The 27,929-nt window shown below is 56.9% G+C and overlaps 1 protein-coding gene and 2 long non-coding RNA genes across 7 annotated transcripts; 1 reads left to right on the forward strand and 2 right to left on the reverse strand.

Annotated features, from left to right (window-relative positions):
- The first annotated feature begins 393 nt into the window (after positions 1–393).
- SLX9 (SLX9 ribosome biogenesis factor) lies at positions 394–26,454 on the forward strand. Of its 5 annotated transcripts, none has more exons than XM_024982300.2 (6): positions 394–2,506; positions 5,786–5,894; positions 12,883–12,951; positions 20,861–21,011; positions 25,000–25,068; positions 26,136–26,454. In XM_024982300.2, exons 1-6 carry the CDS (start codon positions 2,369–2,371, stop codon positions 26,257–26,259), a joined length of 660 nt encoding a protein of 219 aa, XP_024838068.1. In that variant the 5' UTR covers positions 394–2,368; the 3' UTR covers positions 26,260–26,454. The 5 variants fall into 5 exon arrangements, with proteins under 5 accessions (XP_024838068.1, NP_001039573.1, XP_015329234.1 ...); NM_001046108.2 differs by having other exon boundaries at positions 2,302–2,506; positions 25,003–25,068; XM_015473748.3 differs by lacking the exon at positions 394–2,506 and adding an exon at positions 2,530–3,015 and having other exon boundaries at positions 24,881–25,068; positions 26,136–26,225.
- On the reverse strand, positions 20,169–24,881 carry LOC132345971 (uncharacterized). Its single transcript, XR_009495617.1, has 2 exons — positions 23,543–24,881; positions 20,169–22,942 (listed from the first exon to the last, which is right to left on the reverse strand). It is a non-coding gene; the product is annotated as an uncharacterized lncRNA (long non-coding RNA).
- LOC132345975 (uncharacterized) lies at positions 26,408–27,718 on the reverse strand. Its single transcript, XR_009495622.1, has 2 exons — positions 27,005–27,718; positions 26,408–26,727 (listed from the first exon to the last, which is right to left on the reverse strand). It is a non-coding gene; the product is annotated as an uncharacterized lncRNA (long non-coding RNA).
- Positions 27,719–27,929: the final 211 nt, after the last annotated feature.

Below are 27,929 nucleotides of genomic sequence, written 5' to 3' on the forward strand. Positions count from 1 at the left end.
CTAGGGGCTGGAGATCATCAGGAAGTCCTTGCGGCGGGCCCCGAAGGACCGGGTGGACAAGGATGGACTGCGGGGTGTTTGCCCCGAGGCTTTCCCGGAAGCCATCCTTCCACGACTGCGTGGGACCCCTGGACCCGCTCGGAGGACCGCGTCCTGCGGAGGCTGAAGGCGTTCCGGGGCCGAGAAAGGGCCCGCGCTGGGATCCAACCATCCCCCACCCCCAGCATCTCCGCATCTGCGCCCTCCGCGCCCCAACTCCTCTGCAGAAACCCACGCGGGCCGTGGGCGCCCTCGTGCGACAGAAGAATTAACTAGCGCCGCCAGCACGAGGCGCAGGGTCTGTCCAGGGACCATCAGGACCGCGAGGTACCGCTGGGAGGCCCTCAGAGGGAACAGAGGAGCTGTGACTCAGCGCTGGGAAGGGCAGAGCTGCTGAGGGAGCCGGGCGGCCGGGAAGGGCAAAGCCGGGGGTAGGCTTTCCAGGGTGACCATGGCCACGACCCCTGGGGAGGCAGGGGCTGCTGTAAAGCTGAAGGGGCTCCATCCTGCCCAGGGGTGGAGGCAGAGGGCAAGAGGCTCCAGTGAGGTGGCCAGGGCAGAAGCCCAGTGGGGGTGGAACCTGATGCTGGGTTGGATGTGACGGGGGACTGCATGCAAGCAAGGTGACATGTAAGCTAAGGTGGCACCCTGGTTTGGGGTTTGGGTGGCTATGTGAGTGCCAGTGCCATTTCTTCTGAAGGGGGATGCACTGCGGGGTGGTGGGGCAGGTTGGGATGGGAACCAAGAAGTACACTTTAAGATTCCCTCAGTTTCAGGTGGAGACCCAGAGAGAGGTGGAGGCTGCAATGAAAGTGTCAGGGTATTGGGATGTGACCTCATTACCCAGGAAGATGAAGGCAGAGACGGAAGGGGCCCCAGGATTAAAAACTAACATATCCATTTTGCAGCAGCTGGACAGTCTTTTCCTTTAATCGAGAAAGCATGGACTGCACAGAAAGGGCAAAAAGCAAACCTGAAGTGCAGGCTGCCTTGCGGGCCTCTGGAGCTGGCCAGGGGCCCAGCCACTGGGAGTCAGGCAAGGAAGCAGGCCTCCAGTCCAGGGGCCAAGCCCGGGCCTCCCTCCCTAGATGGCTCAGGAAACAAGCCTGATTGGATGCAGAGGATCCAAGTGTTGATGATCAGGTCCAGTGATGCTGGGACCCATAGAACAGAGCTGCTCCTGGAATGCATCTCCCAGTGTCTTGGCACTGGCTGCCAGGAGGTCGTTCCTGGATGCCAGCTGGATTAGCGTGGTGTCTGCATGCACCATGGCCCTAAGTGTACCCAACAGTCATTACTTTGTGTCTTCCTTAGATCAGGGCTTCCCTGGTGGCTCAGATGGTAAAGAATCTGCTTGTAATGTGGGAGATTTGGGTTTGATCCCTGGCTCAGACCTCTGGGTCAGAAAGATCCCCTGGAGGAGGGAATGGCTACTCAGTCCAGTATTCTTGCCTGGAGAATTCCATGGACAGAGGAGCCTGGCGGGCTGCAGTCCATGGAATCATAAAGAGTTGGACATGACTGAGCAACTAACACTTTTTCACTTTCACTCCTTGGGCCTGGCAGAGCTGCAGAACGAGAGAATGTCTCCTGACACACTTTAAAGAAGTTGCAGGTGCCACCAGATGGGTGGGGATATGACTGGGTGGTGGGCTCGGCCTTTTCCACGCTCCAGGAAGCCTCCCCAGCAGTTCCATTAGGCTTGGTCGCAGGCTGGCAACAGGTTCTAGCCAAAGAAAGCTGGTCTAGCAGGCACTGGTCAGACATCCACCCTGGCCCTGCAGAGGCGGTGATAGCAGGACTACAGACAGGGTGGGAGCGCCGGACCTGAGAGCTGGCTTCTGGGGCTTCCTCCAGGGACATTTCTCTCCAGCCCCAGTCCAGATCCATGTTGTGAAGTCGCCCCTATAAGTCCTGGCATGATGTCTCTGAGGTGCCTGCAGCCTTCAGTCCTCTGCTCTCTTCCTCCCCCGAGGGCACTTATGACAGGCACAAGCAAACACACTCGTGTACTTCACACTTGATCTCCTCCAGCGTTCTAACTCATCATTCCCCAGATCACACTGGGGGTGGGATTAACCAACCACACCTGCCCTGGGCGGCGGGGCGGGGCCGAAGGCGGGGCCAGGCGCCCCAGGACCCCGCCGTCTGCACCGCAGCCCCGCCCCCCTGTGGCCCCGCCCTACTCCTCTCTGAAGCCTAACAGCCGGCGCGGGCAGGATCGCGACTCCTGTTTCCGCCCGGCAGTCAGAGTGCCGGACCAGCTTCCGGCAGCGTGTGCCGCTTCAGCCCAGCGGCTTCCAGCCGGCTGTGAGTCTTCCCTGGGAAGATGGGGAAAGTGAGGAGCCTGAGGGCCCGGGTGCACCAGGTTGCCGTGAGGCCCACGGGGGAGGCAGCCCCCGGCCTCGCGTCCCCCGCCCGGGAGGTAGCCCCTCTGCAGGCCTCGACTGGTGGAGTCGCGGGGAAGGTAAGCTGAGGATACTGCGGGCGGTAGGGGTGGGAAGGGGGAGCGGGTGGAAGAAGGGGGCCGCGGGCCGGAGTCGGGCGCCACACGGTGCGGCCCTAGGGTCCCCTGCCGCCCCCCGAAGCGTCCCTGCGGCCCCAGGACCGCCCTCGGCGGGCTTTGCCGCACGGTCTGTGAGCTTTCCCGGTCCACGAAGTGTCGTGGCCTCCGTGGACCGCCAGGCTCGGAGCAAGAGGTTGATTTGCTCCGCGTCTGGAGTTATGCGAGGGAGAACCAGAAACCTTCCACCTCGACTTCTAGAAATCTGCGCGAAAAAGGTAAATATTCCTTTACGTCGTAGCTGCGCTCCAAGGAAAGGAAAGGGGATTCCCAGGATTAAAGAAAAAAGGAAGAGCAAACTGAAGAGATCATGCTGTACCCTGGAGCTGTTCCCTCCCGGTCCCCCATCCCCTGCCTCGACGGTCCCCTCAGCCCTCCCGGCCCTGAGCAGCCGCTCGTCTTTGCCTGTGTCTGTACGTTTCACATGGATGGGGTCGTGTAGGTTTCCGCCTTTGAGTTTGGTTTTTTGGACTTAGCACAGTGTTTTCAGCTCTCACGCAGGTTGTGTGATGTTTAACAATGCTTCATTCTTTTTTATGGTGGAATCACCTTCCACTGTGTGGTTAGACCGTGTTTTGTTTATCCAGGTGCTGACCCTGGAGCTGCCTGGAAGCATTTACTGGTGTTTGTAGTCAAGGGGCCAACACTTGGACAGTGGACAAAACCCTCTTGGTTTGTGGGAACCATGGCTTTGGGTCAGTAATGCTGAAGAAAACAACCATGTTTGTTAAGCATTTGCTATGTGCCAGTCACCTTACATCTTTGTAACAGTCCCAGCCCTCATTTTGCAGGGAAAAAAACTGAGAGTTTAAATGAACTACCAAGGGCATTCAGCTGCTGATGGAGGAGCTGATGTGTGATCCCAGGATCTGGCATCAATGCCCTGGCTTTCATAAAACTTTATTGGGATAGAATTCATGCCATAAAATTCATCCATTTAAAGTGTACAATTCATTGGGCATTTTAAAAAGAATATTCACAGATTTGTGCAACCATCACTACCAATTTCTGAACGTTTTTGTCACCGCCAAAGGAAATCCCATACTTAGCATCAGTCATTCTGGCAACCACAAATCTGCTTTCTGTCTCTATATATTTGCCTCTCCTGGGCATTTCATATAAATGGAATTAATACAATATGTGGCCTTTTGTGTCAGGGTTTTTTCACTGAACATGTTTTTGAGGTTTGTTCTTATAGCATTATTTTCCTAGCACTTATTTCTCTGTTGTCCTCATTCTTTTTATGGCTGGAAAATATTCCATTGTCTGAATAAACCAGACCACTCTGCATTTTGTTTATCCATTCATAAGTTGGTGGATAGATTGTTTCTAATTTTTGGCTGTCATGCTGCTGCTCTGCACTAATTTTCCTGTGGATTCATGGGACGGAATTGCTAGGATGTATAGAATTCTAAGTTGAGCTTTTTGATGAATTGCCAGTTTACTTTCCACAATGGTGGCACCATTTTACATTCCCACCAGCAATACATGAGGGCTCCAATTTCTCCACATCCTCACCAGCAATGGTTGTTGTCTGTCTTTTTGATTATATCCATCCTGCTGCATGTCAGGTGGTATTCACTCTTTAGATTTGCATTTCCCTAAAAGAGTCGGACACGGCTGAGCGACTGAACTGAACTGAACTGAAGAGATAATGAATAATGTTGAATTTTTTTCTTTTTTTCTGGGCTTGTTAGCTGTTTATCTTTGGAGAAATGTCTTTTCAAGTCCTTTGCTCACTTAAAAGTTGTTGTTTCTCTTTCTGTTGAGTTGTCAGAGTTATATATTCCGGATACTAAACTTTATCAGATAAATATGGTTTGCAAATATTTTTCCACTTCAGTGGGTTGTCTTTTTATTTTCTTGATATTACCCTTGGAAGCATAGAATTTTTAATTGTTGTAACATCAGTTTCTCCTGTTTTCCCTTGTTGCTTGTCCTTTGGGTGTTGTGAAATGTCAGGGTTTAGTTGAAAGGCTCAGGGGAGTCTGAGCAGTTTGGTCATGGCTCTGTCTCTTTGTTGGTGTTCTCTGATGAGACATTGTCATCGTACTTCCCTGGTTCTTTAGACATGCTCTCTTTCAGTCCTGTGGCTGAGATGAGGTCATTGCCAAGTCCAGCACGTGGGCCCCTCGGACACAGCTTCTGTTGCCTAGGTCTTTTTTCCAGTCTGTCTGCGTGTGTCCTGCTCTGTTGTTCTTGAAAGCTGGCTGTCTTCGGTAGTGCTGGTGTTTGCAGGTCATCTCGGTTGTTCCCTGGCCTGGCTCAGCTCCTGTGTAACAGACCATTCTACACCAGTGTGCACCCTCCTGTCTGCCTATTATGTTTTCTTGTTTTTGTGTTGTAGCCTGGCAGCCTGGGTCGGCGCAAGCCTCTTACTGTCAGATTGTGCTTCAGCCCCCGTGGCCATAGAAACCTTTGCCCTTTACCGCTGGGTGTGCCTGTGTGGCTGGGAGGCTGCCTTCACAGTTCAGTCCCACCTTCAGCAGGGACTGGAGGCTTTGCGAGTGCAGTTGGTCACTCCTGAGCCAGTGCAGCCTTGAGCTCACACTGCTTCCAACCTGCCATCATGCTGCTTCCTGGAAGCTACCCCCAGGCCAGGGCAGCGTGGTGCCTGGCCAGTGTCTGCTCAGAGGTTGTACCTAAGCTGCCGGGTTACTGACGCCCCTTCCAAGGCCCCCGTCCTGGAGCTTGGACCTGAATGAGGTGGCCGGGCCTCGGAGGCGGGGTCTGGGGTAGCATGGTGTGCCAGGCAGAGTGACCTGGAGGGTTGTGAGACCTCGGGGTGGGATGAATATGGTCAGAGACCCAGAGATTGCTGGGAGAGTGTGGAGGTGGAGGAGCAGCCATGAATGACAGGAAGAGTAAGATGGTGGGAGGTTTGGGAGGAAACCTGGGTCCCGTCTCGGGGGTTCCTGAATGTTGTGATTTGTAATTGTTACTGATCCTGGGTCTAGTCTCAGATGGTCCCGAGGCTGGAGCCAGGCCCAGGGGCGGGCGTTGGGGGGTGGGGGATGAGCTGAGGCTGCAAGGAGCATGTGACCTGAGAGTCCTGGTGCCTGGGGTGGGGGTGGGCCTTGGGTTCCTCTCCAGCTCCTGCTCTGGAGAAGCCAGGGTCTGGCCCTTGCTGAGGGGTCTTGAAGCTGCAGAGCGAGTCTTAAGTCTCCTGACTTGCCTCTTCAGGAGTTGGCTTGCCTGAACGCTGATGTGTTTGCTGGGACCACGATAGACCCCAGTGCCTTGGTGCAGCAGCTGGACGTGGAGACGAGGAGCGTCACCTCCATCAGGAGAGGTGAGAGCTGAGAGCGAACAGCATGGACCTCGGGGTGGGGAGCTTCGGTGCAGGCGAGCTTCCACATGCCCACAGGCACAGGCCGGAGCGCAGCTCAGGTCGCCCTGTGCACCTTATATGTGCTTTTATTTATTTATTGGGCTGCTTCGGTGTTAGTTGTGGCATATGGGATCTGGTTCCCTGACCAGGGATGGAACCCAGGCCCTCTGCACTGGGGGCATGGAGTCTTAGCCACTGGACAACCAGGGAAGCCCAAGAGGTGTTTTTTCTTTAGTGGAAAGTTTTAAAGATGTGCTGAATAGAAAGATGGTATTAAACATTCCATGTGCCTATCTCCTACCTTTAGCACACAGCGCTGGGCTATTTTGAGGCAAACAGCATTTCCGTCAGGAATCCTTTAGTCTGTATTTCTTAGGGCTCTTAGAAAAAAAAGACATACATGCCTACAGGGCTGTTAGCATACCTGAACACGTCGGTTGTAATAACCTTATTGCAGGTGAGCAAAGTAGAAGGAGCCCCTGTCTCCCTGACGCCTCAGGCAGGATCCAGGGTGCACTGTGGCCCCCAAGCCCCTCTTCCTTCCCTTTTGTATCGTGGGGAGAGGTCTTTCCGACTGCACACCCCCCATTTCGGGCTTTGTGACACTGTTAGCCCGGTGTCCTGTCTGGGCTGGTCCTGGAGCAGGGGGCGGCTCTCCTGCCCTGGGCAGCCACACCTCGTCCGCTCTCGGCAGGTGAAGCCTTCATGCCACCTATGCTAGCTGCGTGTTTACGGCTGAGCGATTGAGAGAAGCGTTCTCAGTCCTGTTGAAGCACTCTGGCCTCCAGGGCAGGGCTTCCGGTGTTCAGCATTATTTTTCTGAATTTCCATGTACAGTCTGTGAACTGCTGCTGGAGTTATAAGTTGTAGTTATTTCACAGGTAAGCCTGTGTTGAGTGTTTCCTGTGAGATCGTGTTGTTTGCAGCTTGGTTTGGATTTTTTTTTTTTTTCACTGGAGAGTTATCCAGATCTCCTTGCTATTCTTTGTACATTGAGACTGTAGGGAGGGAAGCCTTCTCGTCTCTGCCCTCCTAGATTCTCAGCTAGGACCCTGCAGGTTAGACTAAGAGAAGACAGATTAACAAGAGAAAAACAGAAAAACTGCTGTGTGCAGGTCACATCCCGTGACCGTGTGCAGGCTTCGCCCAGGCCTCAGTGACGGCTCAGAGGCGTGGTGAGCACCTGGGCCTCTGGAGCGTCTGAGGAGCAGCAGCAGTGCTGTGGGTGGTGAGCATGGGGAGGTTCGTGTGTGCGGCTCCCTGTGGTCCTGATTCTGGCGTCCTCATGGCGTTAAACCTCCCCGGAGGAGGGGACCCAGGCAGACCTCACCTCAGAAGCTCCCAGCTTAGGTCAGATGAGGGGAGTCGCAACCTGCTGGCTCTGTTGGCTCCAGCCCGGAGTAATCCCGGCTCCCAGAGCGGTGTGTTTTCAGCGCCATCTTCTCACCCTCAGACCCTCCTGCTGCTTCTTGGGCTGGATCCTGCAGAGCTCTGGCTGCGTCCTGCCCGAGTACTTGCCCGTGCTCAGGGGTGGGGATCGGGGGGTACCAGGGCACTTGCCGTCGGGAGGGCAGGAAGGGTCTGGGGTCACGGCCACTCAGGCCCCTTTGGTGACACACACGATCCAGCAGTTTTGTGTGTTAACTGGTTCTCCTGTGGTTTGTGTACTGGGCAGTTTTGATCACTTTTCTTAATCATGAAGAATTTTTATGTGTTATGGAGAGCAGCTCTTTATCATTTTGGGCAAAAACTCTTCCAGGGTTTTTGAGTTGCCGAGGGAGCTAGTCCTCCAGGGAGCCGATGGGTGCTGCCGTCCCTGCCCTCCTACATACCTCTGTCTTTCTCACTCTGTCCATTGGCAAGTGCTGGGCACTTGGCGCTCAGCGTGGCACTCGGACATCTCACCTCCGTCCGGGGCTCGCATTCCTGCCACAGGAGGCTCGCATTCCTGCGGCAGCTGACAGACGTCCCCTCGCTGTGAGCCATGTCCACAGAGGCACAGCACACGGATCCCCACTTACCTGAGAGGGTGGGTCCCGCAGGGAACAGCCCACAACCCAGCACTGCCTCTGACCTCCCTGTAGTGGGACCTCCATGTGGGGCTCAGGGGACCCAGCAGAGAAGCCGTGCTGTCACTGGCGTCCCTGAGAGGTGTGCAGGGAGTGGAGGGACACGGCCATGCTCTGCTGGCGCTGCATCTTGAGCATCTGTTACCTGCGTCCGTCAGGCGAGCGTGGCGTCTGCTGGGCAGGTGTGCTGTGGGCCTGCTCGGGACTCGTCCGGGCCCCTTCAGCCTCGCGCTGGTGAGGGGCTGATGCACACGCACTGTATCCTGTGCAGACGAGGCTGCGGCACCAGCGGAGGGGGAGGGCAACGTAGCCGAGCTCAGAGCCACGCAGCCGCCCTGGGAGTGACTGCAGGCCCGCCCCTGGCACAGCTGCGGTGCTGTCTCAGCTCTTGCTGTCCTTCCCCCGTGCACCGTGTGGGTGGGGTGGGTCTGAGGCTTTGCACCCAGTTCGGGGAGGCCTGGGCCGGCACCAGGACCACTGGGGCCCCATCCCAGACCTGCCGAACCTTGTCTTCACACACCCCTCCAGAAGTCTCTGATGCTGCCAGGTTTAGGATACTGGCCCACAGCCTAGTGGGTCCTGCCTCTCAACTATGGGAGCACAGAAGTGCCCATCTCCTCCTGGACCCAGGGTCCTCTTGGTCCTGAGCTGTGATGGGCTGTCATTGGGTCTCCTGATCAGTCCTCGTGGTCCTGGTCGCTGTCTCTGAGGTGGCAGCGCCTTGGCGCATGCCTGTGGGCATGACAGCCTGTGCTCATAGGACTGTCTCAGTGCGCCGAAGACACTCAGTTACCCTGAGCCTTCACGCTGAGTCTGAGGGGTCGTCGGAAAGGCCGCCACAGACAGCGTGGGCTGCCCAGGGAGCGTGGCTGATCAGAAAGATGAGGTGTCACTTCGAGGTGGAGGGGACACTAAAATCTGAGTGGCATGGCCTGAAAACCACAGGGGTGCTAGAGGGGCAGGGAGAGAAGAAAGGAAGGTGTTTTCTTCTATGGGCTGGTCAGGGAGGAGAAGGAGCCACGGAGGAGAACATCTCTTATAGTCTGAGGGGCTGGCATGCAGGGCCAGGAGGCAGAAGACGGGGACTGGCCGGCTCTTGGAAAGCAGTCTCTCCCCAGTCAGAAGCCTTTTTGAAAAAAAAAAAAAGTCATAGTGTACAGAAAGCTAAAGGAGAATGGCAGGAGGAGAGGGCCCAGAGCTTGGAGCTCAGCAGCGGGCTATGTGCCTGTGGCCTTGCGGCTGGCAGAGCCCCGAGAGCCCCAGTGCCGAGGGTGGAGAAGGTGGGTGGGCGGCCTGAGGCCGTGTGCTCAGGAGCCTCCCGCTGAGGGTCGGGGTAATACCAGGCCTTATTTCTGTGTTGGGGTTGAGACAAGTCTGTAACTGTGGAATACTGGGAACGGTGCCTGGGCCTGGCCTTAGGATGGGGAAGCTGTGGGCCTGACTGGCCACACGTCCCGTTGAGTGGGCCTCCTCTCTGCAGGCCGAGGTGCCTGGTTCCCAGTGGCAGGTGTCTGTCACTGTGCCCACACCTCCCTCTGCAGCAGCAGACTTGCTTCCGCATTGACCCGTGCCTTGGCTCCCTTGGGCGCTGGGCCTGGCAGCCCCCTGGGTTTGAGCTGGAGTGGTGGCCAGGGCAGACACAGGTCATGGGGAACGTGGTGTCCAGTGACTCAGCTCTGCTTGTGACCTGCTGGGCCGTGCAGGCAGGGTACCTGTCCACCTGGACGAGAGCGTCCTCACTGCGGGCTGGGGGCAGGCAGCTCTACTGTCCAGCTCCCTGGCCCCTGTGGGCACGTGCTACACTGCCCTGTGGTCATGTGGTCCCAGAGACTGGTGGTGCCCCCCTCCCCGGGGTCTGCTGTGCCCCCTCCCCTGCAGCCTGGACTCAGTGGGGCTGGTGGACCCCAGGGTAGGGGGGCTGGTGGGCCTTGCTGGTGGCATCTCTCTCAGGGCTCCCTTTGGGAGCCCTGCCAGCCAAGGACTGCCCCCTTCTGATTCAGGCAGGGGCTCAGCCTCCTAGGGGGAAGCACTGGGTTCTGAGGTGATGGGCCTCCCCACCCTGCAGACCGCCCCCACCCACCACCAGCAGGACTCAGCTCTGGGTGGGGACCGGGGACTGGAGGGCCAGTAGAGGTCTGGGGCCCTTCTGGGCTCCCACGTCCTCTTCCCATGGGGTGCCACTGGCCAGTTCTGTTTCTAGTACTATATTCCCTTGCACTGCGACCATGCAGGAAACAAGCTCTGTGCTCAGATAAGCGCCTGGGTGTCCCCAGTCCTCTGTACCCTGGGCTGGACAGTCCCCACCCCTAGACTCAAGCGGAGGCATGAGCAGGTGGAGGACAGGCCTGGTCGGGGACGCAGGAGCAGAAGGACCAGAGAGAGGAGGTGGCCATGCAGCATGTCTGCAGGGGCTCTGGGCGGAGAAGTTGGGGATGTGACAATGGTGAGTGGCCCTGCTGGCCTGGAGGTCGCGGTGGAGGGACCGGGTTTTGGGGGCTCCTGTCTTGTCTCCCGGGGGCCCCAGGCAGAGAGCTCTGTGCCTGACCTTCCCTCTCTCTGTAGCCGAGCTCCCCCTGCTGACCGGCTACCACGGTCTCCTCTGAAACTCAGGCAGCTGCTCAGCAGAGGGCAGCAGTGCTGCATCTGGTCCTCAGGCCTGTCCTGCCTGGGGGAGGAGAAGAGGCTTGGGCAGGCTGACCTCAGGCATTGGAGTATCTGAGCACCTCCCAGAGGGGCTTGAAGCTCCCCATCAGACCTCCCCACCTTTCCTGCAGCTGTGAGGTCAGGGCTGTGACAGAATCCAGTTCTCCTCACTCCTCTCCAAGTGGAATAGGAGGTGTCCAGGCTGAGAGGAAGCTGCCATCCATTGCATCCGGCCCTGGGTGGGGTCCGCTTTGGGTTGGAGGGGTGGTGGTTGGCTCTCCCCTCGGTCCCCCTGACCTCCAGAGGATGCGGAGGGGAGGCCTGGAGGTCTTCGGTGGACAGCAGCGTGTGTGGGTCTGGGGGCTGGAGGATACCACACTGTCCTGGTCCTGGCTGTGGCGCTGGTTGCCTGCTGCTGGAGGCGCTGTGACCTCTGTGGCCGCAAGCTCTGCGCACCTCCCCTTCTTGCCCAGGCTCTTGCCTCCTTGCCATGGGGAGGCCCTGAGGGGAGGAGCCCACAGCTTCTGGGGACACCCTGACCCTGACTGGCAGGGCCTGTGTTCTGGGTGCTCGACCAGTGAGTTGGAGGGCACAGGCCACTGCGTTGGGCCTGCTGGCAGCTGGAGGCAGGGAAGGCCACTGCTGGGCTCGTCTTGCTGTCGTCTGGTCAAGCCCTTTCTGCCTGACAGGGAAGTTGGGAAGGGCAGTCAGATCCAGCCCGGAGGACTCTGCCTGCATGGCATCAAGGGAAGGGCTGGGCCCTTGGGCCAGTGGGAGGAGGAGGAGGAGGACAGATGTTTCTCAGTGCCTCTTCTTGGCTCTGGGTGGGCTCTTGGCTGGTGCCACAGGCAGGAGGATTTGGCTGTGGCGTGGCTGCATGAGGATGCATCCGGACAGGCCTGGGGTGCCAAGGAGCTGGGTGCACTGGGACCTCCAGGGCCCCGCAGGCAGTGGGGGTCAGAATCACGGGGCAGGAAAGTGGATGGTTGCTGGCCTGTTGCATACAGCACAGGACACAGGTGGTTAGAGGGGGAGACGATGGCAGGAAGCGTCCAGCCTGGCACCAAGTCCCTGCCCTCCTCCTCCTCCTAGTGGGAGGGCCGCCCTCAGGCCACCCTCTGGATCAGCCCTGAGGTTGGGTTCAAGTCACTGGGCTCAGGTCTCTATAAGGAGCTGTGCTTCCCCAGGGAGCGGGCTGGGCTTTATCGGCCATTCCTTCTGTCCCAGTGAGTTTTCACTTGAAGTGACCCTCTCACCTGAAGCATCACTAAGATGCTCACGGTTCTGCAGCGCAGGTTTCACAGCAGCCGATGTGGAGGTATGCGTTGGTCACCCTGCCTTCCCCAACGCCTGGGCCTCACAGGGTTGGCATGCTGGGACCTGTTTCCTGAGTGTGAGTCGGGGGTCCTGGCTGCTGAGAAGGGGTCCTGGGTGGTACAGGGTGGGCTTGACCCACCTGCCAACTTGTCCCTTGATCACAGGCTGCAGACTTAGGATTCCATCAGTCTCCATGTGTCGTAGACTCTTTTTTTTGAAATGATTTCAAAATCTTAGAGAAGTTACGGGATTGGGGCAGAAAGGTGGCTTCCTGGACCTTTGGGGACAGGTGTCCGGCTTGAGTCTTGTCCGAGGTCCCCATGTAAGGCTGCCCTCTGCCTCCTGCCACCGCCCCCCTTACTCAGCTCCCCTCCCGGACAAGCCGTCCTCACCTCACCCCTGTAGCCTGGCACCCGCGTGGGCCCCGCCGTGCAGGCCCTCTGTCCCGCCTCCCTGCCTGGGCACCTGCAGCCCGCTGACCAGCCCCGGGTGACTGGCGGCCCTTCCTGCTAGGGATGAGGGGCCAGGGTGAGTGGGGAGGAGAGTGGGTCAGCCTGGGGCACGGGCAGAGGTTAGGCATGAGGCTGTGGGTGTGGGCTGTGACTTGGAGAAGAGGTGGGAGCCCCGTGGGAGTCCTGGCTTCCCTGAACTGACTGAGCAGTAGGCCACCCTGACAAGCGTATGTCCTCTCAGCTTCTACTTAGATGCCGGAAGTCTGCGGCCATTGGATCTTGGAGAGTGCACCCGCCGGGTGTGTGTGTTGTCTCTGGGGAGACCAGTGAGAGCCCAGTGTGCGGGCGGCCTGCAGCCCCTGGGTCCCAGGTGTCCCGCAGCCACGGCCAGGCGCGGCGGCGGGCGCCCTGAGCAGAGGTGCAACCTGGGCTCCTGGTCTGTCCTGCTCACACGTGTTCTCTTGGCAGGTGCTGAGGCCAAGACTGTTCTGCCCAAGAAGGAGAAGCTGAAGCTGAGGCGCGAGCGGTGGCTGCAGAGTAAGCTTCCCCGTCCTGTCCTGTCCCGTCCCCAGTGGACCCTTGTCCTGGGCTGGCTCAGAACCCGGCCTCTGGGTGGTCTGGGCCCTGGAGGAGGCAGCCTGCACTATAACAGGCAGATGGCAGAGGGGTGGCCCTGTCACCCATGCGAGGGTCTGCACGGCCTTACCTCACTCCCCACCAGGAGTGTCACCCACTCTCGGGGGTAAAACGTCAGAGAGGGAGTGCCTGAGGGTCAGGTGATTTATGACACGAAATTTCTCAGATCACCTTCCTGGCCTGCGTGTGGCCCTCGGGGTCCCTGGCAGAAGCTGCCGTTCACCCACTGGTGGGGTCAGGGACCCCGGCCTTCGCCCTCTTATGGGGGTGCCTTGGCCTGCCTATCAGGGTGGGTTTCTTCTTAATAATTTTGGAAAATATACTTATTTTTCATGATGCTGAATATTTGCTGGTGTTTTTCTGAAGGTTTTCTTGTGAACATTGTTTTGTTGTTTTTTTTTCTTACAGTTATCTTTTTAGTCTGATTTTGCTGACTTTTAAAACTACTTTGAAATGTTTTTTTATGTTCTCACACCGTTAAAATATGACCAGCATTATTTTTTTCCTTGAAGGTTTTAAACAAATTATATGTTTAATAAATTCAAAATTTTTAGAGAAATGTATCAGTTTCATCCATAATTGTTAATTTTAAGTTTTCTTTGAGTTTTTGGATGTGTCTTAAGGAAATGTCCATTCATGCATTTTCTTTTCCACGGTCTGTAGCATGGGGTTGTGCAAAATATTCTTTGTAAAATGGATTTGGAAAGTTAATAGGCTGGGACCACTGGACCCCTGAATATTCTGGGCTATAGTTCTCTGATGATGTTTAAGTTTTCTTCTGTGACGGTTGGCCTTTTTTTAACTACTTGAGCTAATCTTGGTCACTCACTCATTTTCCCATAAAACCATCTAATCAGATCTCAGCCTTTATTGGCAGAGTTGCTAGTTTCTCATTATTTAACCTCTTTATTACTCTTTATTTGTATCCCCTTCTCTCTCTTCTGATTGATTTTGTCTTATCTGTTCCAGGAATGCCTGTCTTTAGTTGTCGTCTCCTGTTTTGTTTTCTAAATTGTTAGTTTCTGTTGTTTTAATACCCTGTTCTTGGTTTCTCCAGGTTTGTTTTAGTGACTTAGTCATTTATTTTTGAACAAAAGGCTAAATGTTAGCCTCTGACTGTAGCTTTAGCTACAGCTCCCAGATTTCTTTCACTGAGTACTTTATTATGAAAAGTTTTGTACAGAAAAGTGGGAAGAATTTTACAGCGGACACCCATTTGCCCACCATCCAGACTTTACCATGAGCGCATCACTTCTTTATCACGGCTGTCTGTCTGTCTGGTCCAGCCACCAACCCTTGTTTTAGCTGTATGTTCCAAAGTGGATTACAGATTGAGCACACTTTCTCCCTAGTAACTCTGCTAGAGGTCAGTATTTGTTTACGGTTCGTTTTAGTTTTGATCTTGAGGTAACGTTTGCATGTGGTGGCCTGGGCCTTCAGTGTGCTGTGTGGTGACTTGGGGCCAGTGCGCGCGCACACATCAGAGTCCTCTCGGGACGTCGGCCGGGCCCCGCCTCCAAAGGCAGCTCCGTCTGCTCTTTTCAGGTCGAGTTCAGGCTTCGCTGCTCTGGACGTCGGGTAAGGGCAGTCTTTGTGTGTCTGGGTTCTCCTGCTCAGCTGGGCGTTGGGCTCATCTGGGCTGGGTGGAGCTGTGGTCTGGGCCTGTGTGTTGCTGAGAAGTGTTTCCTTATGTGGACACACTGCTTGGTATCCACTTTCCTGTGGATGGACACCTGGTGTCTTTTCTCTTTTTAGCTGCTGTGAATAGGCTGCGATGAACATTCTTCACAAGTCTTTTTGTGGACATATGTTTTCATTTCTCCTGGGTAAACACTTGGAATGGAATGCTGGGTCATAGGGCAGGTGTATGTTTAGTTTTACAAGCAGCTCCCAGACGTTCCTCTCCTGTGGTTGTACGCTTACGCCCCCGACAGCGCGGGGGAGTTGGGGTTGCTCACAGCCCCTCCAGCACGCCAGTCCTGCAGTCCTGGCCGTTCTGCTGAGCGTGAGGTGCCTGTCACTGTGGTGAATGGGCGTTTCGTCTGCTGCTGCCCATTGGGGCGTCCTGACGCCCAGGCCTTGTTTCCCGAGGCTCCTGAGGGCTCTTTATTATTGAGCTCCAGGAATCCTCTGTCCTGGAGGTCAGTCTCCTCAAATGTGTTTTGCAGATAATTTTCTCCCAGACTGTAACTTGCCTATTTATTTTCTCAACACTTTTTTTTTTAAACTGAACAGAAGTCTAATTTTGAGGACACTGATTTTGTCTCTTTTCTTTGCATGTTTAGTGTGTGAGCACGTTCATATGTGTGTGCACGCGTGCGTGTGCCTTGTTTAAGGAGACTGCCCAGTCCCAAGACAGGACGATAAATCCTACCCTTCTGAAAACTTTATGGTTTTAGCTTTGATATTTAGATTTCTGATCCATCTTGATTTATGTTTGTCTGTGATATGAAGCACTGGTTCAGGGTTTTCTTTCCTTGCGTTTCATCAGTGTTTGTCATAAACACTCTCTCCTTGCGCAGTCATCCTGATGTCTGTGGAAAGCTAACGCCTCTCACCATGGTTCTGCTCACTGACCCTCCTCGGTTCCAGCCTGTTGAAGCTGCAGCTGTGAAGCAGGTCCTGGGGTTGGACAAGGAAGTCCTATGTCTGTCCCTCAGTTTCAAGACCGCTTTGGGGGGTCCAGGTTCTCAGCATTCCCGTGTGACTCTGATCACAGGCTGGTCAACGTCTTAAAGCCGCCACCTCCACCTGGTGCAGTAGTGACCTATGGATCATCGCTTTGAACCCGTGCATCAGTTCAGAAGTGCTGTTTTAACAAGGCCGGGTCTTCATCCACGGACACGGTAATTTTTCCTTTAATCTTTTGTTGTTGTTCAGTCACTAAATTGTGTCCGACTGTTTTTGACCCCATGGACTGCAGCATGCGAGGCTCCTCTGCCCTTCAGTTCAGTTCAGTCGCTCAGTCGTGTCCGACTCTTTGCAACCCCAGGAACTGCAGCACACCAGGCCTCCCTATCCATCACCAACTCCCAGAGTCCACCCAAACCCATGTCCATTGAGTCTGATGCCATCCAACCATCTCATCCTCTGTCGTCCCCTTCTCCTGCCCTCAGTCTTTCCCAGCATCAGGATCTTCTCAAATGAGTCAGCTCTTCGTATCACGTGGCCAGAGTATTGGAGTTTCAGCTTCAACATCAGTCCTTCCAATGATCACCCAGGACTGATCTCCTTTAGGATGACTAGTTGGATCTCCTTGCAATCCAAGGGACTCTCAAGAGTCTTCTCCAACACCACAGTTGAAAAGCATCAATTCTTCGGCGCTCAGCTTTCTTCACAAACTCTCACATCCATACATGACCACTGGAAAAACCATAGCCTTGACTAGACAGACCTTTGTTGGCAAAGTAATGTCTCTGCTTTTTAATATGCTATCTAGGTTGGTCATAACTTTCCTTCCAAGGAGTAAGCGTCTTTTAAGTTCTTCTTCACTTTCTGCCATAAGGGTCTTGTCATTTGCAAACCTGAGGTTATTGATATTTCTCCTAGCAATCTTGATTCCAGCTTGTGCTTCCTCCAGCCCAGCATTTCTCATGATATACTCTGCATACAAGTTAATAAGCATGGTGACAATATACAGCCTTGATGTACTCCTTTTCCTACTTGGAACCAGTCTGTTGTTCCATGTCCAGTTCTAACTGTTGCTTCCTGACCTGCATACAGGTTTCTCAAGAGGCAGGTCAGGTGGTCTGATATTCCCATCTCTTCCAGAATTTTCCACAGTTTATTGTGATCCACACAGTCAAAGTCTTTGGCATAGTCAATGAAGCACTGCCCTTCACTGTCTCCCAAAGTTTGCTCTGATTCATGTCCATTAAGTTGGTGATGCCATTCAAACATCTCATCCTTTGTCATCCCCTTCTCCTCCCACCTTCAATCTTTCCCAGTATCAGGGTCTTTTCAAATGAGTCAGCTCTCTGCAGCAGGTGGCCAGAGTATTGGAGTTTCAGCTTCAACATCAGTCCTTCCAATGATCACCCAGGACTGATCTCCTTTAGGATGGACTGGTTGGATCTCCTTGCAGTCCAAGGGACTCTCGAGAGTTCTCCAACACCACAGTTCAAAAGCATCCATTCTTCGACATTTAGCTTTCTTTGTCAACCAACTCTCACATCGGTACACGACTACTGGAAAAACCATAGCTTTGACTGTATGGACCTTTGTTGGCAAAGTAATGTCTTTACTTTTTAATACGCAGTCTAGGTTTGTCATAGCTTTCTTTCCAAGGAGCAAATGTCTTTTAATTTCATGGCTGCAGTCATCATCTGCAGTGATTTTAGAGCCCAAGGAAATAAAATCTGCCACTGTTTTCTTTGTTTCTCCCATCTGTTTGTCATGAAGTGATGGGACCGGATGCAATGATCTTAGTTTTTTGAATGTTGACTTTTAAGCCAGCTTTTTCACCCTCCTCTTTCACCTTCATCAAGGCCTCTTGAGCCTTTTTAGTTCCTCTTCATCTTTGCCCTTAGGGTAGTATTATATGCATATCTGAGGTTGTTGATATTTCTTCTGGAAATCTTCATTCCAGCTTATGATTCTTCCAGCATTTCGTGTGGAGTACTCTGCATATAAGTTAAATAAACAAAGTGACAATCCACAGCATTGTCATACTCCTTTCCCGACTTTGAACCAGTCAGTTGTTCCATGTCTGGTTCTTCTGTTGATTCTTGAGCCGTATACAGGTTTCCCAGGAGACAGGTAAGGTGGTCTGATATTCCAGTCTCTAAGAATTTTCCATAGTTTGCTGTGATCCACACAGTCAAAGGCTTTAGCTTAATCAGTGAAGCAGAATTTTTTTGAAGCTCCCTTGGTTTCTCCATAATCCAACAAACGTTGGCAATTTGATCTCTGGTTCCTCTGCCTCTTTGAAACCTAGTTTGTACATTTCCTTTCATGTAAATTTTTCTCAATTTCTGTCATCCTGTTGTGTGATTTTCAGAGTAGAGGTCTTAGATTTTTTTTGTTTGGATAAGCTTATTGCTAACTGTTCATTAGCTTATTGCTAATAGTTTTTGAAGCTATTATAAATGGAATTCACAAAAGTTTCATTTTCCAGTTTTTACTATGTATTATTATATTATCATTTATTAATTATTATTAACTCTGTATCCTCTGATCTTGTTAAAATTGTGTGTTCTGGTAATTATCCTGTGGATTTGGTAAAATGTTTTACATAAACGATCGTGCTACAATACTTAAGATAGAGACAGTTTTACCTCTCTTTCCAGTCTCTGTTTTATGTCTTCTCTTCCTACTGCAGCAGCTAGAGGGGGTGAGGATTGTTTCTAGTCTCTGGGAGCCAAGGGCCCATGGTCACTGTCCTGTGAGCTTGCTTTGCTCAGGGTCAGTAACCTCAGGCCACGTTGGGGCATAAAGCCGGTAGTGCTCACTCGAGCTCTGTTTGTTATGGGTGAGCTGATGCGGGCAGGGAAGCAGGGGAGGGTGACCAGGGTGGACGGACCCTCCAGGGAGCTGTGCCTGACCTTCTGGGCACCACGTGGACTACAGGCCCTGTTGGCACTGCGGCAGGCTTGAGGCGATGGGGGGAGGAGCTGCTTGCTCGTGTCGCCCACCCCGGGCTCGGAGTCGCCCTCACCTGGGCTCAGCTGGGTCAGCGTGGGTCTGCACTGTCCCTTCTGTGGCCTGCTTCACCAGAGAGTGTCTGGTGTGTATGAGACGCGGTTTCTGGTAGATAGTGTCTCAGATCGGGGAAGTTCTTCCTGTTCTTGGTTTCCTTGTGATCTTTATCCTGAGTGGGCAGTGAATTCTGTCAGATTCTGTGGACACTTCTTGTGGTAACTGCGGCCTTTTTTGAAGCAGCCGCTGCAGTGACTCGCCGGCACGTGTGCCCGTGTTGTGCCGTCGTTGCACACCTCAGATGTGTGCTGGGTGGACCCCACCTGTTACTAACCTAAGACGCTGATGTGCTGGCTCCTCTGTAGGCAGACAGGTGTCCTGTGTCCTGCCAGGAGCCAGGCCTGCCCTGCCCTCTCTGGTCCCCTGCAGCCTTGGTGCTGGGCCTGCCAGGAAGGGAGCTACCTGTCCCTTCCCCTGCCTGACCCCTGACCCCCAACTCCTCCTGGGTGCTAGGCTCCCCGGGAAGAGGCACCAGCTTCACAAGCTGAATAAATTGCCCTGGCAGCATGGAGAGCCCTGGATCATTGCCTTTAAATCCTGGTGTCCCAACACTGAGGGGTGGCCTGGGCCAGGGCCCAATGACCCGGAGGAAGGTGGTCTTGGTCCCACAGCCCAGCTCTCTGGAGTGAGGTGCAGGCCCCTGGACTGCGGCAGCCTGCTTGCGGCTGGGGCAGGTGTGTCCTGCTGGGCTTGTCTGGCTCGCCCTTGCTGGGCTTCTCTGGGCCTCTGGGGGTGACTGCTAGCTGGGAGGGGCTGCTCCTGCCAGGCTTCCCAAGTAGTCAGTTTCTGGAAATTACTCTCTTTTGGAGATGCCTGTGGGGGTCAGCACGCACCCCTCACATTTCACACACACCTCCCGCACTCGGGGTGGGCTGTCCTGAGTTGTCCAGCCCCCGTTTTCCTGGCCTGCCCTGTGTCTGGTGTCATCACCGCTCCCCTGGTTACCGTGCCCACCTCCATCACCTCTCACACCTGCCCTGAGGGGCAGCTGGGCAGCCACACACCCACATCCCCTTGCAAGGAAGAGGTCCCCTGTCGGGCCCGCCTAGGCCACTGGCTGTCACCTCTCTCCTGGCTTCTCCTGGCCCCTTGGCTGCACTCAGTCCACCGACCGCTCGTCGGGAAGGTGCTTCCAGTTTTTTTTTTAGAGGAGATTCAGTCTGCAGCTGGTTATTTATAGCCCAGTAAAACTCGCACAGTAGGGAGGCGGGGAGCGTCTCTGCTGTGGTCTAGCCGTCCCAGATCCATCACAGCCTCATTTCCCAGCTTTTTAGAAGCAGAGCTTTTTTTTTTTTTTTTAAGGAATCTAATACAGAACAATTAACAAATCGCTTTTCACAGATTCAGGCAGCCTCCCGGAGCAAGGTCTGCACACAGACTAGTGAGCTGCCGGGTCCGCACACCACACTGTGGAGACAACGTGCTTGAGAGCGTGTTTTATTAACAGTTTCAGAATACACACCGCTTATAAAATGGAATTCAGATCTCGAGGCCCTTCCGTGTGTGGTGGCCACAGCCCTGCTGGCCGACAGCGGCCTCACCCAGCGGCTCACCCACGCCCTGCCCTCCACCTGGCACCCTGGACCTGGGCCCTGTCACCCTGTCTCTCTGGCCAGTGCCCCTGCCCCTCCTCACAGCCCCCACATCGTGCAGGAGCCCCCTGGAGACCCCCCCTTGCTTTGCACCTGGCCAGTGTTGGGGACCCTTCACCCTGTCACCACCTCCCATGGGGACCACTTCTCTTTTCTGGGCGCATCCCCAAGAAGCTGACTGGGGGGCAGAGGGGAGGGTACCAGCTGCTCTGACTCTGCAGGCCCCTCTGTCTGCCCACCCCTCCGCCCACCCCCTCCTCCAGGCCTCAGGGCCCTGGCCTCCCCAAGGGCAGCTCCTCTGCCTGCAGCCCGTCTCCCCAGGCTTGTAATTCCACAGCCATCTCCAGGATTAAGGGGAGCAAGTCGCTTGGGCTGCACCCCTCTACCCCCTCCCACCCTGGGTTCCCAGCTAAGCTCTGGCTATGCAGGCTGGGAGCCGGGACCCTCTGCTGCTAAAGTCCATGGCCGAACACTTATCCTCCTGGGTCCTCTCTCACTGACCCTGTGTCCCTCTTCCTCAGAGATTGAAGCCATAAAGCTGGCGGAACAGAAGCTCAAGGCGGAGAGGAGGCGGAGGGCCACGGTGGTGGTGGGGGACCTGCAGCCCCTGAGGGACGCCCTCCCTGAGCTGTTGGAGCTGGAGGCTGGCGGCCGGCGGCCCCCTACCCGACGGTGAGTGTTGTGTCCACAGGAGAGGCTGAGCAGTGGTGTGGCCGGGCTGGGCACTGACCCTGCAGAGGCCCATCTTGACTTGGGACACCCTTGTCTCAGGCCCAACCATGAGGTGGGGGCCCTGGGCCTTCTCAGGAGTGGGTGCCCGGTGGTGCATCGATGGCCTCCCACAGCCACTCAGCCGGGCGCTGTGCCTGGGGATCCCTCCAGCTCCATTTTCCCACCCGTTGCCCAGCCACTGCCCTTGTCACCCCAGCCCCCTGCCCCAGGCTGGGCCTTCCTCCTGGGGCTCGTCCTGCTCCCCTGGGACCCCGTGCTGCAGAAGAGTGTCCTGCTGTGCACCAGCCAGGTGTGACCGTGGCTTGGCTTCAGGACGAATGGGGAGTTGGAGGCCTTCCTGTCCTATCATGGTTCCTGGACCTTCATCGTTGCCTTTGTCTTTGATTTTGTCTTTTTGAAATAATTCTTTTTCCTGCTGAATACCCCTCTGAGGAGGAAGGGTTGGGGTGGTGGGTGACAGGCTCAGGGCCCCTTGGCTGCAGAGTTAGGTGGTCAGTTCTAGCCAGTCTGGGATGGGAGTGCCCAGAGCGTGGGGTCCAGACAAGGAGTGGCCATCGGAGCTGAGGTTTGGTGATGGAGCTGGAGCCTGAAATGCGCATTCCATTCCTGGTTCTTGAACAAAAATGTGACCCGGTCAAGCGTCCTCACCCTGCTTGCAGTTTTCTCATCCAAAAAATGTGCTTGGTGCTCCCAGAGGGGAGAGGGCTGTGCGGACACCGGCCTTCAGCGGAGGAGGGCCCTGCGAGGCGGCCGGGGCGGGGGGCGCTCTCCCGGCCACTGTCACCCCGCCCCCAACTGCCTCTTGGCACCAGGAGCTGTCTGCCGAGGTAAACGTTATTCTAGAGCAGAGTTTGATGATAGAAAAGTTACGGTGGTGATGCCCAGAGTCACACGGCTCTCCTCACGTCTGACGTCAGCCTGTGCATTTTTCATAGTCAGGAACCAGCTTCATTCATAAATAATAGTCGGCTAAAAGCTCAGTCTGTTCAGACTCCTCAGTTTCCCCTACTGACCTTCTGCTGCCCCAGGGCTCCAGCCAGGCCCCCACATGACATGCAGCCATCGTGTCCCCTCAGAGCTCCTCTGGGCTGTGACAGTCTTTCAGACCTTCTTGCCTTTAACGACCTTGACGGTTTGGAGGAGGAGCCAGGCGTTTTTCAGGACGCCCCTCAGGGAAGACCACAGAGGGGAGGGGCCCTTCTCACCACGTCCGGTCAGGGTGCGTGCTGTCACGTGACCTCCATGGTGGACGCTGACCGTGGTCGCCCGGCTCAGGCGAGTCTGGCAGGTGTCTCCACTGTGCTGCCACCACCTCCCACCGTCCTCTGGAAGGAGGTCGCTGTGCCCACCCCCCACCCGAGGAGGGGCGCTCCCCTCCCCTGAGGACGGGACAGCTGCAGAGCCACGTGGATCCTCCTGGTTTCCTTCTCTGTCACTTGTTTACGTCAGGCTGGCCCCGGGGGTATTTATTTATTTTATGCTTTGGGCCGTGATCCAGTACTGTTGCTGTTCTGTTGCTGAACCGGCTCTGGCACTGGCCCTCGGGAGTTCCTCGATTGGCTCTGCTGTCCCACCCCGACACTCCCATCTGTGGGGGCTGTTGTGTTTTGTTTCTGAGTACGTCCCTTCCTCGGGCACAAGATGCTCCAGGCTCATCTAGGCATTTCCTGTTCCTGTCTGAGAGTCAGTGTTCCTCCAGGGAGCCTAGTCCCTTCCGCTGGAAATGGTGTAAGAGACCACGATCTGGGTGCCGACGTCTGACCACGGCTGGGGAGTCCTGGCCCCTCTCCGCAGGCTGGGGTCCCCAAGACCACTCTTAGGCTTTGCGATTCCCACGGGACTGTTACCCTCACAGTCACGATTAGAGTGAGCTGAGGAAGGAGGGACGTGGGGAGGGCCCAGGAGAGTCACCACCGTGGGCCCCAGGGGGCAGCCCTGGAGTCTCGCCCAGGACCGCAGGGGTCCTGCCACACTCGGCCCTGGGGTGGGCTGTGAGGCCGCAGGCTTCGATCCCTCCCCTCCATCCTGTGCCCTCCTCCCGTTGGCAGGGTGGAGTGGAATTGTCAGCCACGGAGGTCTGCTGGGCCGGGTGTTGGGCCTCTTCTGCTTCACAAGGGCAGGGCTTTCGGGGCCTGGTGCAGGAATGCCCACCCTCCCAGCTCCCCCCGGCATCAGAGTTGGGCAGGATATGTTGTGGGGCAGCTTTGTGCCTGGGAACCCAGACCCCAAGTGCCTTGCCTGGGTCCAGTCGCCTGCTGGGATACCCCAACAGAGGCCCTGGGCTGCCCCAGGTTCATCCCACATCTGGGTGGTGTGGGGAGAGCCCGAGGTTCTGAGTGGGCCCAGTGGGCTGTTGGGTGTTCCCCCCGACAGGTGGCACTGCCCAGCACTGACCTGGCCCTCAAGCCCCTGGAGAGCCTCAGGGGCCCAAGACCAGAGCAGGTGGTGCTCTGCCAGTGGGCTACGCTCACCAGGGAGAAGGGTTGAGTCTAGAGAACGTGGTTCCCCCATGGTCCAAAGGTTGTAGAGGACGAGAGCGGGTGGCCTGACACGGGGGGGCCTGACCCTGGGAGCGGGCGCCTGTCACCAGCTGGGCTTCCTGGACCTTGGGGCCTCGGGATCATCCACCAGTGCTGTGGATTGAGACGAGAGTCCCATTTGGTTTTGGGCCCCAGTCCCCTTGGGGTGGGTGCCACAAGGGTTTGTTCACATCGGAGGGGTAGGGATGGGGTAGCACAAGAGCCCCGAAGCTGAGAGCCACCTGGGCCCACTTGCATCCCCAGGCACTGGGTGCCAGCTGAAGGGAGCCTGTCAGGACAGCACTGGCCTGTCTTGCATTCTGGGAAACAGACTTCTGCTGGAGCAACTTCCCCAAGGGTTACCCCAGGGCATTCAGCACCCAGAGCCGCAGCCCCCAGTGCCGGCAGGGCCAGGGTCGTCTTCCAGCTCCGTGGGTCTCGGGAAAGGGCAGCTGCTTCGGTTCTGGCAGGAAGGTCTCTGTCCACTCTTTGTCGCTTCTCAGTGCGCTCGGCCCTGCAGCAGAGCTACCCAGGTGCTGGGTGAGCTGGGGCCCCAGCCTTTGAAGCGGGTGGGCAGGAACTGGGCTGGTGTCTGGTGTGAATGTCCCCGCCCTGGGCCGCTGGGGTGAGCACGGGGGGGTCAGTTCCCTGCGCCCCCGTGGCCTCCGGGAATCCACCCTGCCTGCCTTTGTCCAAAATGGAAAACCCCAGCGGGGAGGGGCGTGCCATTCCCGTGAGCAGCCTGCCAGGCCCTGGACATGTCCTGAGGCTTGGGTGAGGGTCCTGCCTCTCCTTGCCACCCTCCCCATGTCACCCTAGGCTGCCTCTGGACCCTGAGGGGACTCCCAGGGGTGTGCTTGCACCTTGGGGCCCTTGACTGTCAGAGCAGGAAGAGGCCGTGGGAGGCCTTCTTACCTGAACTAGATGGGGATGAAGATTCAGGGCATGAAGTCCCCAGGCCTCCTGACTTCCCAGCATGGAGGCGCCACCTCCTGGGTGGGGGGCGTGGCTGGGGGAAGGGAGAACCAGGCCCTCCGGATTGGCAAGGGTGGGGCCTCTGGGAGCTCTGTGGTGGACACAGAGAGGGGTCAGTGGTGAAAGGAACAGGGCCACAGTGTCCGGGGGCTGTCCTGGAGCTCTGGAGCGGGAGGGAGTCGGGATGAAGTAGCCCCAGAGCAGCTGAACAGGGAACAGAGGGAACATGAATAAGAAATGGGGGCTCCTGGTCTGCAGGCCAGAGTTAGGTGGTGTTTCAGGACTCACAGGTTTTCTGGGTTCCCGTTCTGCCAGGTCCTTCCTGCCGTGTCGCATCTGTAGCCTTCCAAGCCAGCCGAGAGCCCTGTGTAGACTGTGGCCTCCAGTCGAGACTCGAATGTGTGCCACGCTGACCCCTTTCTCCGTGTCCCCAGCAGGGCGGCCAGCAGACCCCGGCCCGCCGAGCTGAGCCGGATGAGCGCCATGCAGAGACTCCAGCTCCTGTGAGTACCACACGCCCTGCCCCCTGTCCCCAAACACACACCCGCAAAGGACGCCCGGTGTCCTGCCTGCCTCCACATGGCCCATCCAGGGCTTCCCCCACCTGAGTCCTTGGTGTGTTGGGGCTCAGCCTGGGGGGCGTGGACGACTGTCTCCAGGGACCAGGAAGCCCCTTCCCCTGGAGTGCTGAGGGCAGCCGCTGGGTCTTGGGGGGCCGCCCTTGGGACCCGGGTCCCAGGTGTCTTGGGAGTGTGGACACCTGGCCAATCAGTCAGCCATCTGTTGGGGTCTAAAGTCTCCCTGTTAACAGCACAGAAAGCTGGGGCATGGTGGGGTTTGACCTTGTCTTTGGGCACGCACCTGTGGAGGGTACAGGCTGGGCTCTCCACCCTGCCTCGCCACAGTGCCGTGGAGGGCCCACCACCCTGAGGTCCGGACAAGGTCACCTCAGTTTCAGTGGCAGAGATGTCCCTAGAGGCACCTGACCAGGTCACCCATGGCTGTGCTGGGCTGCAGGGCCGAGGTGTGAGCCGGCCCTGGCGCCTCAGGGAGGTGACGTGGCCGGCTGGGCTTAGGGATGGGCACAGAGAGGCAGCCCCCGCCGTGGACTCAGGGCCCAGGGCCTTCTGCAGGAAGGGTGGGCCCACTGCAGACCCCCATCACCACTGGGCCCGGCACCCCTGCTCCTGTGGGACCAAGCTGGCGAGGAGCTGCCGTGTGAGGTCTTGAGTGTGCAGTGCGCATTCCCCGCCTTAGACAGCAGCTCCTTGTCACAGTTGTGGCGAATGAGGGGCCTGTGTGCCCACCAACAGGCCCTAGGACAGCCCCTCCGCTCCTACCTGAAGTGCCCCCTCCCCCGGGCTTCAGACACCCATCTGCCCCCACACCCAGACCCACCAGGCAGAATCTCAGAGCCCCGCAGCCTGCCTCACACCCCGCCCTGTCCAGCCCTGGACCAGCCCTGTGCTGGTGTCCCTCCCTGCGGGGTGGCTGTGCCGAGGCTGGCCCTGCGGTTGCTGGTTGCTCTGCACCCACCCTTCCCACTGACCTCCGCTCTCCATTCTTGCAGCGAGGAAGAACGGACGCGGTTCCAGGAGCTGCTGGCCAGTCCGGCCTATAGAGCCAGCCCTCTGCTGGCCATCGGGCGGCAGTTGGCCGAGCAGATGCAGCTGGAGGGCGGTGGGCAGCCCTGACCCCGTGGGGCGTGTGAGAGCACCGAGGCCACCCACGAGGAGGTGCCCAGGGCCGGCTTGGCCACTGTCCCCTGGGCTGCCAGCCCCTTCTTCCGCGACACGGCTGCTGTGCTTGGCAAAGGTGGGAGACAGGCAGTTGACACGGGAGTATTGTGACGACACATTTATTTTTGCAATAAAAACACTGCTGGAAAACCCAAGGTGTCCATGGAGCTCAGTGCCCGCCCCACAGGAGGTGGTGCAGCCATGCGGCCGGCCTTCTCCTCCCTTTTCTCTTCCGTCTGGGTTTGTGGGCAGTGACTTGCACACATGTGTCATATTAAGAGACAAGCCTTCTGGCTTGGTCCTCTGGGGGCTCCAGGCTGACTGCGGCTGGATGCAGCTTGGCCACCTTCTCGCAGTGCCCTCTCTCAGGGCCTCTGACCTCTGCCTGATGTCAGGACCTTCTCCTTGACCTCACCTGTGGGGCTGGGGGGAGGACGGGGAGGTGCGGGGCGAGCCCGACGCTGCCGTCCTCTACAGCGGCCATCCACTGCCCTCCACTGCGGCGGACTCGCCGGGAATGTGGCAGAGAAGCCGAAACCGTCTGGGGATGCCGCCCGCCCCCAGCAGAGTGCCCTGCCGCCCAGACGGTTGGGGGTGGGGTGGGGGAGGAGGGCAGGTGGGAGAGACCCCCTCTCCCTCCCCACTCTTGGGAGCCTGCTGGCTGCCGTCTCTGACCCGGAGGGACTTCTGTGCTGCTTACCTTGTTTTTAATCTTCATAGAATGCGCTTGGATTATTTGGTAATAAAATTAAGTGACAAACGATTGGGTGGTTTTCATGTGCGTTTTAAACTCGGTTTGCTTTCGGGCTCTGAAGGCTGGTGAGCCTGGGCTGCGGTGTCCGCCCTACAGGGCCTTTGAGGGGTTCTGGTCATGGATGGGGCTCCCCAGCCAGGTGTTCTGCGGCTCCCAGCAGTGGGCGGAGGCAGGGGCAGAGTCCCGCGAGCCCCCAGGCCTTCCAAAGTGTGCAGCCCCAGGCCTCGGAGAGGGAGTGGGGGCTGGGGGAGAGGGGAGTGGGCCAGTGGAGGAGCCCCCTGAGGGGTGTGGACGTGTGGCAGAGTGGCCTGGGCAGTGGTGTCACTCAGCAGAAGGAGCAGCGGCTGCTAGGCGGAGGGAGCGAGGGCTCCAAGCAAGACAGATGGGACGCCAGGGCAGAGTCCGTGGCGGCGGGGGTGGTGGGTCCCCAAGGAAGACGGACCTCAGTCAACATGACAAGCAGTGGGCACCTGCTGCTGGCCTGGAGGCGCAGGGGGCAGGATGTGAGCATCAAGGAGAGGGGACTTGAGAGTGGGGACAGCAGAGCCCTGGGGGGGTGCTAGTGTCCTGGGTAAGGCCCTGGTCAGCGTCGCCTGGGGCCCCCAGTGAATCCCTCTGCTGCTCTGTGGGGCAGGGCTCAGGACAGGGGAGGGAGGGGTCGGCCTGGGGACCGGGGGGGTGGAGGGCTGGCTCGTGCGGGGGCCACACCCTCTGATGTGGGTGCTTAGTTGCTCAGTCTCTTTGTGACCCCACTGACTGTAGCCCACCAGTCTCCTCTCTCATGGGATTCTCCAGGCAAGAGTACTGGAGTGGGTAGCCATGCCCTCCTTTAGGGGATCTTCCCCAACCAGGGATCGAGCCCAGGTCTCCC

The sequence above is a fragment of the Bos taurus genome, chromosome 1, assembly GCF_002263795.3.
Source record: "Bos taurus isolate L1 Dominette 01449 registration number 42190680 breed Hereford chromosome 1, ARS-UCD2.0, whole genome shotgun sequence".
In the NCBI taxonomy this organism is placed as follows: domain Eukaryota; kingdom Metazoa; phylum Chordata; class Mammalia; order Artiodactyla; family Bovidae; genus Bos; species Bos taurus.